The sequence below is a fragment of the Daucus carota genome, chromosome 4, assembly GCF_001625215.2.
Source record: "Daucus carota subsp. sativus chromosome 4, DH1 v3.0, whole genome shotgun sequence".
Classification (NCBI taxonomy): domain Eukaryota; kingdom Viridiplantae; phylum Streptophyta; class Magnoliopsida; order Apiales; family Apiaceae; genus Daucus; species Daucus carota.
In genome coordinates, this window is record NC_030384.2 from 37,468,438 (window position 1) to 37,482,245 (window position 13,808).

At 34.1% G+C, this 13,808-nt stretch overlaps 1 protein-coding gene across 3 annotated transcripts; it reads left to right on the forward strand.

The window, feature by feature from the left end:
• Positions 1-160: 160 nt before the first annotated feature.
• LOC108219014 (sterol 3-beta-glucosyltransferase UGT80B1) lies at positions 161-13,808 on the forward strand. Of its 3 annotated transcripts, none has more exons than XM_017392242.2 (15): positions 161-510; positions 1,091-1,669; positions 2,373-2,521; positions 2,836-3,078; positions 3,842-3,953; positions 5,102-5,272; positions 5,521-5,584; positions 7,085-7,142; positions 7,259-7,436; positions 8,445-8,575; positions 9,697-9,799; positions 10,430-10,506; positions 10,609-10,656; positions 10,919-11,068; positions 13,293-13,808. In XM_017392242.2, the coding sequence occupies exons 2-15, from the start codon at positions 1,267-1,269 to the stop codon at positions 13,497-13,499; spliced, it is 2,094 nt and encodes a 697-aa protein (XP_017247731.1). In that variant the 5' UTR covers positions 161-510; positions 1,091-1,266; the 3' UTR covers positions 13,500-13,808. The 3 variants fall into 3 exon arrangements, with proteins under 3 accessions (XP_017247731.1, XP_017247732.1, XP_063947715.1); XM_017392243.2 differs by lacking the exon at positions 161-510 and adding an exon at positions 691-868; XM_064091645.1 differs by lacking the exon at positions 161-510 and having other exon boundaries at positions 1,627-1,767.

Below are 13,808 nucleotides of genomic sequence, written 5' to 3' on the forward strand. Positions count from 1 at the left end.
AATATAAATAATTTATGAAAAAATATTTTATAAAAATCTCACTCACAGAGAAAGGCGGAAGTATATGTTTTGAGGCGTAGAAAAATCAAGAATTATTGAAAACAAAACAGGTGGAGAGCGGAGAGAATTGATGTCACTTGCCATATTTAAAATGTGCCAACAGATTATTTGCTGTAACCTCGAGAGCAGTCCCACAGTCCTTATTTCTTCATTTTTTTTGTTATCTGTCTCCTCAAAGTCTCTCTCTGCTCTGTCCCTCTTTTCAAAAACAAACACTTCTTGTAAATTCCTAATTACAGTAGTGATTTTCCCTGGTAATTCTTTACAATCTTGGTAGTATCTTCAATCAATCGTAAGCCCTTTTGTATTTATTTACATACATATAAAAGCACACATATCTCAAAAACCCCATCAGATATAAATATCAACACACTTCTTACATGATTACAGACATCCCATAGTTGCTGCCTCACACTATCTCGATTGTTGAAGTATCTTTTCAAGTAAAAGGTCTGTCTTTAATCTTTTTGATGTTTGGGGAAGACCCATGTTCTTAACTTTGATCTTGATTAGAGAATCTTAGTTAAAAGTAGTCACTTTTATAAGTACAATGATTGGTTGTTGTTGTGTATGATTTCTTTTAATCTTCATTTCTTATGTTTGGTAGGAGTGGTTATTTATGAGCCCCCATTTGCTTGCTGGCTTGACCTTTGCCTAGCTTCTTGTACAGATATCTATTGTCTTGAGTATATAGCATCTGGGTGTTTCTGCTCTGTCAATTTTAGTTTCTCGGACTGAGTTGAATTATCAGATAGTTGGTCATAGCTCTTTTATCAGGCTTGGTAGTGATTCTCGTGTCCAGTGAGTGGTATATGTCCAAATCAACACATGATATTTGTGCTCATATATGATTTGTATTATTCTCATGGCTTTTCTTTAGATTGAGTCTTCTCGAATGTTACTGTATAGTTTGGTAAATTCGATTTTGTAATTGAATAAATTGATTTTTCTTTAAATTTTGAAAATTTGAGTTTTATGTAAAATTTGAAGTTGTGGATTTTCTGATTCTAACTGTTTATTTGTTTTGTAGCTGGACTTGACCAGAAGTCTTTTGGGTGATTTAGACATCTTTGTGAGGTTTATCTGTTTTGACCCTCCTTCTGCCTCAAAGTTCGATAAAATTATGAACTTGGATGGAATAATATTGTTTTGAAGAGTTTTAAAGTTCTGGGTTTCACTTATTGTTGTGGAACTTACTAGATTGAGATGGGTATCGATGGGTATGCTAATAGCTCGGAAGTTCAGAAGGATAAAGGGGAACATAGGCAGGTAGCACGGAGCCTGAATTTTGATGCTGATGCAGCACAAGAGTCGAAAACTAAGTCTGACAATGAGCAGTTTGGTAATGGTACTTTAGATGGGGCAGATGATCCTTCAGTAAGTGTATCAAGTGAGTCGACATATGATCCCTTTGGTGCCAGTTCTTCTGATGAAGAGGACAACCAGATAATTAATCCAGCCGCTACAGAAGAAAAGACTTCAAGTCAGCCGTCAGATGTTGGTTCTGTCCATCAAGTAAACAACCACCTAAAGAACTGCGTCAAACATTCACCAAGGTTGGAGGTTGCTAGAGATTGGAGCATTAGTCCTTCTCGGCATCCCCGGAGAGGTTAGAGCAAAGCAACATTTCTGGAGACGCTCTTAGTTTGGATGACAGTAGGCTATGCATAAATGACAAAAGACCATCACTATATTTTTAATAACTAGGTAGTGTAGTTGATTCACTATTTGACCATTACAGTTGTCTAGTCAAGTTGTGCAAATTGTCAAAGAGCAACACCGATATACTGTTACAGAATTTCAATATAAGTAGAATCAGAGAGAGTCTTAATTTTTTTAAATTAACTAACAAACTTGTCTGTGCTTAGGGGGAAATAGTTACCTAGATAGGTACTTCTACTTCAACTGGAAATTTAAATTAGTCAAACACTATTACTACACTTGTCTTAGAGACTTGAAATGACAAACTTATCAATATCAGGATATTAGAATCTAAATTAAGATTCTGTAATATAACGTATTGGACACTGATGATGTTAATTCTCGCAAGCTAAAGATGTGATGAACTGATGGTGTTTAAAGAAACTTTCAATCACTATAAAAGTATTTTCTATAAAGATTCACTTATCAAGTAAATGTTCTCAATATAGATTGAGATCACTTTTGGTCATAGGTAATATGATTATAAACCTCTTTGCTGAATACTGTGTTATGATTTAAAAGTTGTGTTTAAGGGATCTTCATGTTTTATTTGTATGCAAATTTCTCTTTCGAGCATGTAATAATACTGATTTTTTTTTTTTATAATGAAGGCCTGGGTCATTCCATTACTACACCTGTAAGAACCCACAGAAATCACTTTTTTGAAAGTCACGGGGTTGCAATTTCTAGGTCTATGACTGAGAAGAAGGACATGCCAAGGCATGATTTAAAATTGGATAGACTGTCAGAGCGTGAAAAGGTAAATATTAGTATAATTTGGATATGACTGCAAGTGGTATCCAGTCTACTTTTCCATTTAAGTTCAAGTAGATTGTGTAGCTATATAAACGCATTTATATCCCACCATTGTCCTACGTGAATACATACATTGACATGATTGATAGAATTTGTTTGTATGAAATTTGGATTGCTCAGGCAAGTCTGCCACATTTATATATTATTTTTTATTGCTTTAAATTGCTTTTGACAAGCTTTCAACATCTGCATTTTTTTTTTCATTCTAGGCCTCTCACGTTTCCTATAACTATAATTGATTGTTTTGTAATTTCTCAGAAAAAGCTCATTGTGGAACTTGTGAAGATACAAAATGATGGCACTGTTAAGGTTGATCTGACCGATAATGCACCTGTAGCATCAGAATTGTTAGAATTTCAGTCTGTTGAAGGGAAACGTCCTTGTGTTGATTACACTGTCAATGATTCTAGTAAACCCATTCCAAAATTGAAAATTGCAATTCTTGTGGTTGGGACAAGGGGAGATGTCCAGCCTTTTCTAGCAATGTCAAAGAGACTTCAGGCATGTTCTTCATACATTGCTTCTTAAATTATCTATAATATTTAATAACCGTATCTGTTTGGTTTTCCTGATTCTCTTGATAATACATTGAGTCATTGACTATATACCTTCTCTAGGGAATACACATGTATAGTGATATCCATGACTGTAACTTTTTAAGAATTTTGATGCTTATACGCTGTTCAGCAGCTTAAATTGCTTCCCTAGTTGTAAACTTGTAAATTTGTAATACATGGTCTGCTACTCTGCTATTACTTATAATGACTTGGTGAAATGTGGTGAGTGCTTTCTTGGGATATTTACTGGATCCAATAATCTGGAATTTGGTTGTGAAAATATATATACCTTTCTTCCTTTTTACAGATATACATATGCATCAAATCCATTCTGGAACTTTATGCCTTTGAGATACTCCGGTTATTCTATAAAAGAAAAATATTACTTTTGAAACTTAGGTCAACTTAATGCTAATTTTTGTACTTGGGGTTTGCAACAATTAACTTACTAAGGCCACTAATAAGCTTGGGTGAACCTATTAAAGCATCCACTTTAGCAGAGTGTTAGCTGGGTTGCTCTTTAAGATAAAGGCCGGTTATGTTGTTAATTTATGCAGATTACATAACAAAATGTACTCTTCTTCTGCACCGGGGATATCTTTTTTGTGTGTATGTTATATTCTTGTTAGTTGTTTGTCCCTCTAATTATCAACTGTATGAAAATATTAGTCCACCCATCACCAGACGTGTTTATATGTTATTTGCAGGAGTTTGGTCATCATGTTAGATTGGCGACTCATGCTAATTTCCGCACTTTTGTGGAATCATCTGGTGTGAACTTCTATCCACTGGGTGGTGATCCTCGAGTTTTGGCAGGATGTAAGAGCTTTTTGGGCTTATTATTTATGCATCTAGTACATTCATCTTAAGATGAGCCCTTTTTCTCTAAGAATCTCCTTGTTCAAGATTTGTACAATGTGTAGTCTTTTCATTATAAAATAACATGACCGGAAGTAATTTAATCAGCACTGGTCTAATATTCCGGTGCAGAGTGCTAATGAACATTTAATGTTATGCATAATGAAAATCTGCAATTACAAAAGTTATAATGATTAGAAGTTGTCTTTAAAGTTTAAACACTGCATCGCGTGCTTCAGACTTTTACTCGAAAAAGGACGGACTTGTGTAGTTCAATATTTAACAAAATATGAGAACTGAAAAATTAAACAATTAGTAACCAAGAGACTTAATCTTAGTTCCATATTTATGTTAAATATGAAATTTTGTGCGAAGAAAGCTAAAAATTATACAATTAGTAATCAAGAGATTTGGTCTTAGTTCCATATTAGATGATTAATTTTCTTTAAAGATTATACAATTTTTTTTTTCCACATAAAGATTATACAATTAGTAATCAAGAGATGTGGTCTTATTTTCATATTAGCTGATTAAATATGAAGTTTTGTCTGAAGAAAGTTATAGGTAAGGAACCGAATTAGGACTTTTGTTGGCTTAGGAGTAAGGACTGTAGAGAGAGTATTAAGTAAAAGCTATTATCTTTGAGGCAATTTTTTTTTACAATGAATGAAAAAATGTATTTAAAATTAATCACAATAAATTTTTTTAAAGTAAAATAATGAATATAATTATAAAATTATTAAGGGAGGTTTTAAAGTAAATTTGTAGATATCTCGAAACATATGTTTTTGTAAGAATTTAAATATTTTATTGTATTTCATAAAGGACTTTAATGGGTGGGAGATTGATGACAAAAACATTAGATGGACGGACCAAAAATAGAGAATAATGGAATTTGTCTGTTCTTTTGATTAGTTAGGAGAGTTGTTTAAAAGGTACTTGAGGGTGCACCTTTTGTTGAATGCATTGCATAACTACTTTTGTGTAATCAGTTCTTAGGAGAACTCAAGTATAGTTGATTTCGTTTATTGACTCAATTTTGTTTTATAATTTATTTGTTCTGCTGGTTGCTGTTGTCACAGAAGTTGTTTCTCATGTCCTAATTTTAGATATGGTCAAGAATAAAGGACTCATTCCATCAGCACCGGGTCAAATATTTGTGCAAAGAAAGCAACTAAAGGCTATAATAGAGTCTCTTCTTCCAGCATGCACAGAACCAGATATAAAATCTGGAGAACCTTTTACAGCTGAAGCAATAATAGCGAACCCCCCTGCTTATGGTGAGCTTTTGTCTTCTGTAGTATCTTCTGTATATATTTATTCAGTATTCAGTTAAACTTGCTATGTTTTTTTAACTCCTTAATGTCTGGGGACACTACAGATCATGTAAGTAATGATGTTGTAATTGGTTTGTGATTTTATTAACTATTTGAGCATTTTAAACTCAGTGTTACAATCCAGATTCTTCCAGAAATTTCTGAAGAAGATATAAAACTCTAATCTTGTAAATGTCTATGCTGGCTGACAGGACATGCACATGTTGCTGAAGCTCTTGGTGTACCCCTTCACATATTCTTCACAATGCCTTGGACGTGAGTTTAAGCAACGTTCTAATTGCATGCACTATTTTAATGTTTGATCTCCTAGGTAGACAACTAGACATACTTCTTCTAATATTTGCAGCTTACTGTATACACATTACATTTTAGCTATGTTACAAGTGGACTTAGAAACAAGGAAATGTTGTAGTAAAAACAATGAAAAGATAGGCTTTGGGTTAACAACAGAAATCCGCTAGCCTTAGCCAACTCGACCACCGAAGACCCACTACTCCCTAATTTTTCAAATGCAGGAGAAGGGATTTGTAAGATAATAATTTTAATCATCACTCGAAAGTTTCCCAATAATAGAAATTAACATTTTCTTATATAGGACTAAATCCCTAAAAGTTCAGCAACTCGTAATAATCTTAATAACAAAATCTGATCTAAACAGCATCTACTTGTATATGTTAATCTACAACATACTTATGATCCTCATAATGCACTTATCTATATAATGAACTTAATAATGCATTACAAATACCAATAGTAAGATAAATGTAAATAAACGATATTAGTTTGCTTCTGCATCACTTATCTTCTAATATGAATTTAGAGTTTCCTGCTCATTACTTCTACCACATAAGGCTATGCATCATAAAAGCAAAAGCTATGATGTTTTGTTGTGCCTGTGTGTACTTTGGCAGTTATATTGACAAGTTACCTTTTATACTGAATAGAATACTGATATTAGGACTATTCTATGAGGCGGGAATATATTTATATAGAGCTCACTGTAACCACATAAAGATACAGAGAAGAGTTATTTTTTTTTTTGGGCTTTCTTAAAAGATACCCAAGTTGCAATTTTTTTTTATAAAAAATGTGGTGCGACCTCAATTACAAGTATTGCAACCTGAAAAGCAACTGCTTTTAACGAGCATAACAACCTCATATGCAGCTTTGACCTCATTTTCGGAAAAAAGTTTGAAAACATGTTTGTAATTTTCCCTTTTGTATTTTTATTTTTTGATGTATATAGTAAATAGAGACAGTCCTATGATTTGAATCTATGACTTCAACAAATAAGAATGCACTTCAATCTGTAATGACCATGATGATCTTAAGATTAAGTTGGCACACTTACAAATATCTTCTTGCAACTACTTGTCTGTTACTGGATCTCAAAACCAGTCTGCTTCCTTCAACTATAATTTCTTTTTACCCCCAACAGAAAGGAAGCTTTATACGCAAATTAGAACCTGGCTTTTTGGTTCCAAGATGAAAGACTTTTAGCTTATAAGCTAGCTAATTAGCTAGTCATAAAAACATGATACTAGTTCTTTGAGCTATTTTGTGCTTTTTGGTCAAAACAATATCAGGTTCTAGACGGTCATGCCCTTTTTTTAATGTCATGTGCCAGATAAGAGATTGCAAACCGAAATATGTCTCCTGGTGGAATGTTTACTTTGTTAATACAAGCTTATAATTCTCTTTCTTTCTTATGTTATTATAGTATATTGCTCCCTCACATATATTTTGTATAGGCAGGCCAACACATGAATTTCCACATCCACTAGCACGTGTTCCCCAGAGTGCTGGTTATTGGGTAATTTAGTCGCTACTCTGCCAACACCTAATCTTATGTGTTTTCGCAGTTATAGAATTCTCATTCATAATTCAAGACTAATTGCTTTGTTCATGTTTTTTTTTTTCTGTATTCAGCTTTCATACATAGTTGTGGATTTGATGATATGGTGGGGGATAAGAGGATATATCAATGAATTCAGGAAAAAGAAGTTGAATCTCCCTCCTATAGCATATTTTAGCACGTACCATGGGTCATTATCTCATTATCCAACTGGATACATGTGGAGTCCCCATGTCGTGCCAAAACCAGTTGGTAAGAATTCTCTATCCATGTAACTGGTCACAATTCTTTATCTATATAGATACGGAATTAAGTTTCTATAATATGTATAGATCAGGTCATATGATTTTAACAAATTATGTAGTGAAGCTAACCTGATGTTTGCTGAAACACATTCTGGCTTAAAGTGGAGATATACACGCACTTGCAATATAAATCGTTAATGTTTCATATAGTCCAAATTTTAGATGATGTTACAAATGATGAAGCATCAAATCTCCAAAAAAGCCCTAATAGACTTCAAAACCTGTAGCATGTTATCTTTCAATAGACTTGTTATCTCCCAGTATTTAGTAAAAATATCTGACACAGCGGAGTCAGTACTCAAATGACTCATTCCACGGTAAATCCTCTTACACCTTAAATCCACAAGGGTGTACTTGGATCCAGATGGATGAAGTATGAACAAGCTTCACGGCTAAAGTTTGTGTAAAATCTCACTTCTCTAGTAATTCATTTTAAAAATTTTTACGATAAACTAAAAAAGAGTATCTATGCTGTCTCAAAAAATCTACTAACTAGAGGTTAATGCAAGTAAGATTAAAGCTTTCTTTTGGTTGTATATATTAGAGATTAAAGAGTATATACTGTAAAACGTGTCAGAAGTCAGAAATATTTGAGGTATCTGTTATTAGCTCTCTCTAAGTTAATGAAAAGCATGTTTGCTTTTTTGCTTTGCGTAGTGAGTGGCTGAATGAACTACCTTCACTGTTTTTTTTATGTTTCCACTGGTTATTGTCTGAAGTGCGTACTGTTTGTATTAATGCTTGCAGTTACCTTATTCTAATTTCATTCAATAGTAACTCCTATTATTTGTGTATTACTGGTCTATGAGTTCTCGTTACTCCTTAAAAGTTAAATTCTATTCTAAGTTGCATACACTCTTAGGAGTCTTGCACATTTGTGATTTTTTAGGAATTAGGTTCTACGCTTCATATCTTAGAAGCACTGTAATGTTTGATTTGTTTTTAATCTTTGCAGATTGGGGGCCTCTAGTTGATGTTGTTGGTTATTGTTTCTTAAATCTTGGATCGAAGTATAAATCTCCTGAAGACTTTAGTCAGTGGATCCAGAAAGGATCTAGACCCATATATATCGGGTTTGGAAGCATGGTATGTACTTGATGCCAAATTGATCTACTCATGATGCTTAATTTATCTGTTTTTTAATCAATTTATCTGTAAGTTTGTTATATGTGTATGATTGTGTGTTCTGATTTAATATGGTAACTTAGTAAGATGAAGCCATAGTAACTACAAATTTACCGCATGTATAGTATTCTAAACATACTAATAATAATGTCTGTTTGATGAATCAGAATAAGCAGTTAATAAATTGTGATTACAGTTAGATTCAGCTAATTTGTCAACTTTCAGTTACCTTTATGTTTCAGGAAATCTACTGGTTTACTTGCCCACGAGGGATTTGTGTTCATGATTGTCTGCGTTTATGTCATGCTGTATATAATATTTATCAGGCCCTATTGGACTGACATTGTTTGTGTTGCTTAATGCACCATTTTTGTTGCAGCTGATAGGTAGGAAGATATACCGAGTTTTTCCATCTTGTTAGCCCTCATATGTGTGTGTCCAATAGTGGAACCAGAAAATTCAATCTCCGGGGATGATATTTGTACTTTATTATACAGATGTCTTTAAATCAACAATATAAGGAAAAAAATGTTCATTGTAATTTAGATCTACATGTATTATTCCCTCATAATTATAGAAATATTGAAATGAATTTGATTTAATCTATTTTGGTATTGAATAGTTATGTTAATATTATATAGAGATTTTATGTGTGCATGTTATACAAGAATAGACAAACCCATACTTATTGTATGTAGGCAACACTAAATAATCTTAAACACTTCCAAAATTAATTCATGATAGAACTTGAAAAAAGGGGTATATAAATTAGGAGTATGCTCTATAATGACATTATTCTGGACACAATCAAGGAGACTGTTGTGAGTGTTTTGATATACCATGTTTAGTACATGACCGTTTACTCACCTTGTACAGAATTAAAGTATAGTTATTATAATCTCTGTACCACCTTACTACTGACATAGTGTTTTCTTAACTTTGGTTCTGTTGTTCCATGGATTATTTAGGAACAGATTATTTTGTGGAATATATGCTGACTATTTATAGTAAATTCAAACTGTTTGTTGATAGCATATACATATTTAAACAGCTAACTGGTATAACATTTTATTTAACTGAAGCCTCTTGAAGATCCCAAGAAGACGACTGACATTGTTCTGGAGGCACTGAAGAGCACTGGACAAAGGGGTATAATCGGCAGAGGTTGGGGAAATCTTGGTACATGTGAGTCTCTTTTTCGACTCTATTGGCTTTTCTTGCTTCCTCGTTTTAAATTCCAGTGAAAAGTAAGCCTTTGATAAGTAGAAGCATACCTTTGGACTTTTAAACATTATTTAAATTCCATTGGACCAGTCTATTAATACAAAAGTAGCATTAGTCAAGTTGGTTCTAGATGAGTTGCCAAGGTCATATATCACTAATATATATGTTTGTGCCTGTCAGGTTACCTTTATGTATGTATATTAATACTTGTAAAGGTTACTCAACACCTACTATAAATGTGTAATACATGAATAAAAGACCTAGTGCCCTAGTTTGTTATCTATTTATCTTCTATTGATAATTAAATTTATTGTGTGTTAATTGTGGATCAAAAGATTTTTGCAGAAAATCATAGTTAATTAATAAGAATATATAAGCGAATGTGGAATTATGTCCTTTATTAACGCAAATGGTGATCTCATCTCATATTTGATTTTTGAAAAAAATTCTGTTCTATTATTAATTCCTTGTTGTCTCTATTAAATTTGGCAATGTTTTCATATATATATATATATTAGAGACTCATGTAATATTGTATCGATGTGCATATATTAGATCTCACTTAACTCTTCTGCTTCAATTCATATGTAGCTCCACAAACTTCGGATAGTGTTTTCTTCCTGGAGGATTGCCCTCATGATTGGCTGTTTCCACAATGTTCTGCTGTTGTGAGTGTTATTTTATTTGCAAGAAGATTAACCATTCATTATTTATAAACTTTAGTTTGCCATTTGTTAGCCAGTATCAACTTATCTATGTTGATTATCCAGGTTCATCATGGTGGCGCTGGAACAACAGCTACAGGATTAAAGGCTGGGGTATGGTTCTGAATATTAGTTATCGTTCTGTTATCATGATTAAATTATGTATTAAAAAAATTGAATCTTTATATAACATATTTACCTGATAGTCAAAATAATGGTCAAATGGAGGAATTTAGATGTTGGTATAAAAACTCAGGGGCCTGGCAATAGGTTGATTTTTTTTTTTTTTTGCATAATTACATGCTACTTGAAAAACAGGTTTTCTTCCTCTTTTTCTTGACTCATTAAATATATATCTTTATTTCATCAATTGCAGTGTCCGACAACGATTGTTCCATTTTTTGGAGATCAATTTTTCTGGGGTGAGAGAATACATCAAAGGGGACTGGGTCCTGCTCCAATCCCTATCGATAAACTCAGTGTTGAAGCCCTTTCAGATGCTATAAATATCATGCTTCAGCCAGAGGTAAGGAACATATGTCTGTTCATTGGTGTTTTTCCATGCAATTTATTAGTTGCAAGATATGCCTACTGTATCACCTAGCATGTTCCTAAAGAAATTGTTATTTCCTCTGCTTCTTAACTGACTCTTTCAATTTTATCTGTGTACTCATGTCAGACACTTAACACTCGACATAGGTATGGAGCTCAACATGTAATTTTACATAAAAAACATTCAAAATTATAAAATATTGTCGAGTACAACAATAGGACATATTTTATGTTGGACATGTTAGGAGTTGTTCCACATATAGGAGACTCAAATATCTAGAAATAAGCAGCCAGATAATTTCAATAGAATGAGGCCTTTTTGAGATGTCTAAAAACAAACCCGTGCGGACTCAGCCTTAGCAGGCCCAACAAGTGGTTTCAGAGCTCCAGGTCGGAATGGTCCATAACAATCTCACACGGGCTCTGGAATGGGCTTAGGGGAGCCAGATCACACACCGGGAGGCAGTGTTCGGCAAGTGTCGAACCCGATGTGTGATAAGGGAGAGTGTTACGAGTTTTCTCACATTGATTATGGGAGTGGCAGATAGCTAGAATATAATCAACCATATAACTTTACTAGCACGAGGCCTTCGGGAGGTGCCCAAAAACAAACATGTGTGGACTTGCCCCAAAGTGGACAATATCATACCATTGTGGAGTTAGGCTTGCTACATTTACAAAAGTGGTATCGGAGCTAGGTTGTGACGGTCCGTACCAATCTCTGATAGGCTCTAGAATGGGCCTAGAAACAGGCAGGTGGCCAACCAGGATGGGCTTAGAGATGAGACAGGTGGGCCTTTCTTTATGGGCCTAGGGGAGCGAAATAGCCAAATGAACTTCCAGTATGGGTCTAAGGGGAAGCCATATCACACTCAGGGAGACGGTATTTGACAGGTGTCGAACCTGATGGGAAGGGGGAGATTGTTAGGAGTTATCCCACATCGGTTGTGGGATGGACAAATAGCTAGAATTTAAGCAGTCAGATAACTCCAGTAGAATGAGTCCTTTTTGAGGTACCCAAAAACAAACTCGTGCAGGCTTGGCCAAAGCGGAGAATATCATTCTATTGTGGAGTTAGACTCGCTTAGCAGGCCTAAGCCTAATAGGACACTTTTTATGTTGGACACTTCTACCCGAGTTGGGTATCACTTTTGCTGATGATAAATTAGTTATATATTGTTGGAGGCAAATGCCAATTTGCATTACCATTTAGGGATGACAATTTCTGTTTAAGGGACCAGAGGCTCTATATGGCACAACTCAACCACGTTGAAAATATGGGCCGACCCGAAAGTTATATCACTTATAAGATCTAAGCTGAACATGAGCAATTAGAATTTGGCTGAAGCTGACACAACCTGAAATTTTCAGATGCAGTAACCAACTGTTTCACAGTTTCTAATCTTAAGGTTTTACAAGTTCACTTTGTACAAACATATGCAGTTAGACAAATAATTAGAGAGAACTACATAACTTAATTGGAGGAAATAGAGAATGTATGTTGATATACTAAACTAAACTAGAAAAGAACATAATAGAAATTTAGAGTTGAAAGGAAAATGAAACATTGGGGTTCGTAGCGACTATTATTCATGTTGTCGATCCCTTGCTGAGTTAGGTTTAATACTATAATAACAAAACAAGTACATAAGTTCAAGACTTTCAACTCCTAAAGTGCCACTTAAAAGTTAAACATTCAGGGCATCTGGGTTGACACAAATTTGACCTGGTTTTTTCCGTTCAAATTATGGTCAAATCCTAATTAAGGTAGTTATAAATACTTGCCCCAATTTTTGTTAATTTGTGTCTGCTTACCTTGTCGCATATCTCCATTTCTATCACCAAGAAATTGGATGTATCTATTGATCAATAGTTCAGAAAACCATACAATGGCAGTACTCTGACATCTACTATATGGCCCATGTTAATCAGTTACCCCCTTTCAAACATGTATTGCCAAATAAAGTAATTGTATCTGTTGGTGAAGCTTCTGGTTTACTTGAAAGGATCAACTTGCCATTATTATGTTTATTTTAATTTTGTCCTAATCTTTTTTGGTTAAATAAAATTTGATGACCACTGTTGGTTTACACTTTATTTTACATAATGGTAGACTACTGTTTTCGCGCTCTTGAAAAGGAATCACAATTTTGCTGGGTTTCATGTTAAGTTAAAAGCTGGATTATCTTTCCTTCCAGGTAAAATCTCTAGCAATGGAATTAGCAAAGCTGATTGAGAATGAAGACGGGGTTGCATCTGCTGTTGATGCATTTCACCGACATTTGCCGCCTCAGTTGCCAGTATCAGATGATGAACCGCCAGAAACCGAAACCGATGATAGCCCAAACGTGTTGCAGTGGGTTTTTATTCAGATCGGAAAAGTCTGCAGCATCCCTTGTGGTTAATAGATTTCCGCTTGAACATGTGCACTGTATATAAGATTTAGTTCACTTAAGTATGTACTGGCTATTGCAGGATTAGCATTTTATTCATTTAATTCATGGGTGTGCTATATTAGCTACGAGAGAACACTATAATGGGAGTATAAAGGAAATGATACAAGTATAGGTTTGTTTTCTAGATAGTATGCAAACGAGAGTGTCCTCTATTCATATTCGTTATAGGTGTAACGGTTTAATAATGTAAAATTAGTTATTGCATGATATGTGTTCATGACTCTTATTTGGATTTATATATTTGAGATTTTTTATTTT

Bases quoted from the DNA above. Each gene is read 5' to 3' on its own strand.
- LOC108219014 (XM_017392242.2), top strand. From the start codon at position 1,267: ATGGGTATCGATGGGTATGCTAATAGCTCGGAAGTTCAGAAGGATAAA. The intron at 3,954-5,101 runs GTAAGAGCTTTT...TCCTAATTTTAG, and splicing joins TCCTCGAGTTTTGGCAGGAT to ATATGGTCAAGAATAAAGGA. The intron at 11,069-13,292 runs GTAAGGAACATA...CTTTCCTTCCAG, and splicing joins ATATCATGCTTCAGCCAGAG to GTAAAATCTCTAGCAATGGA.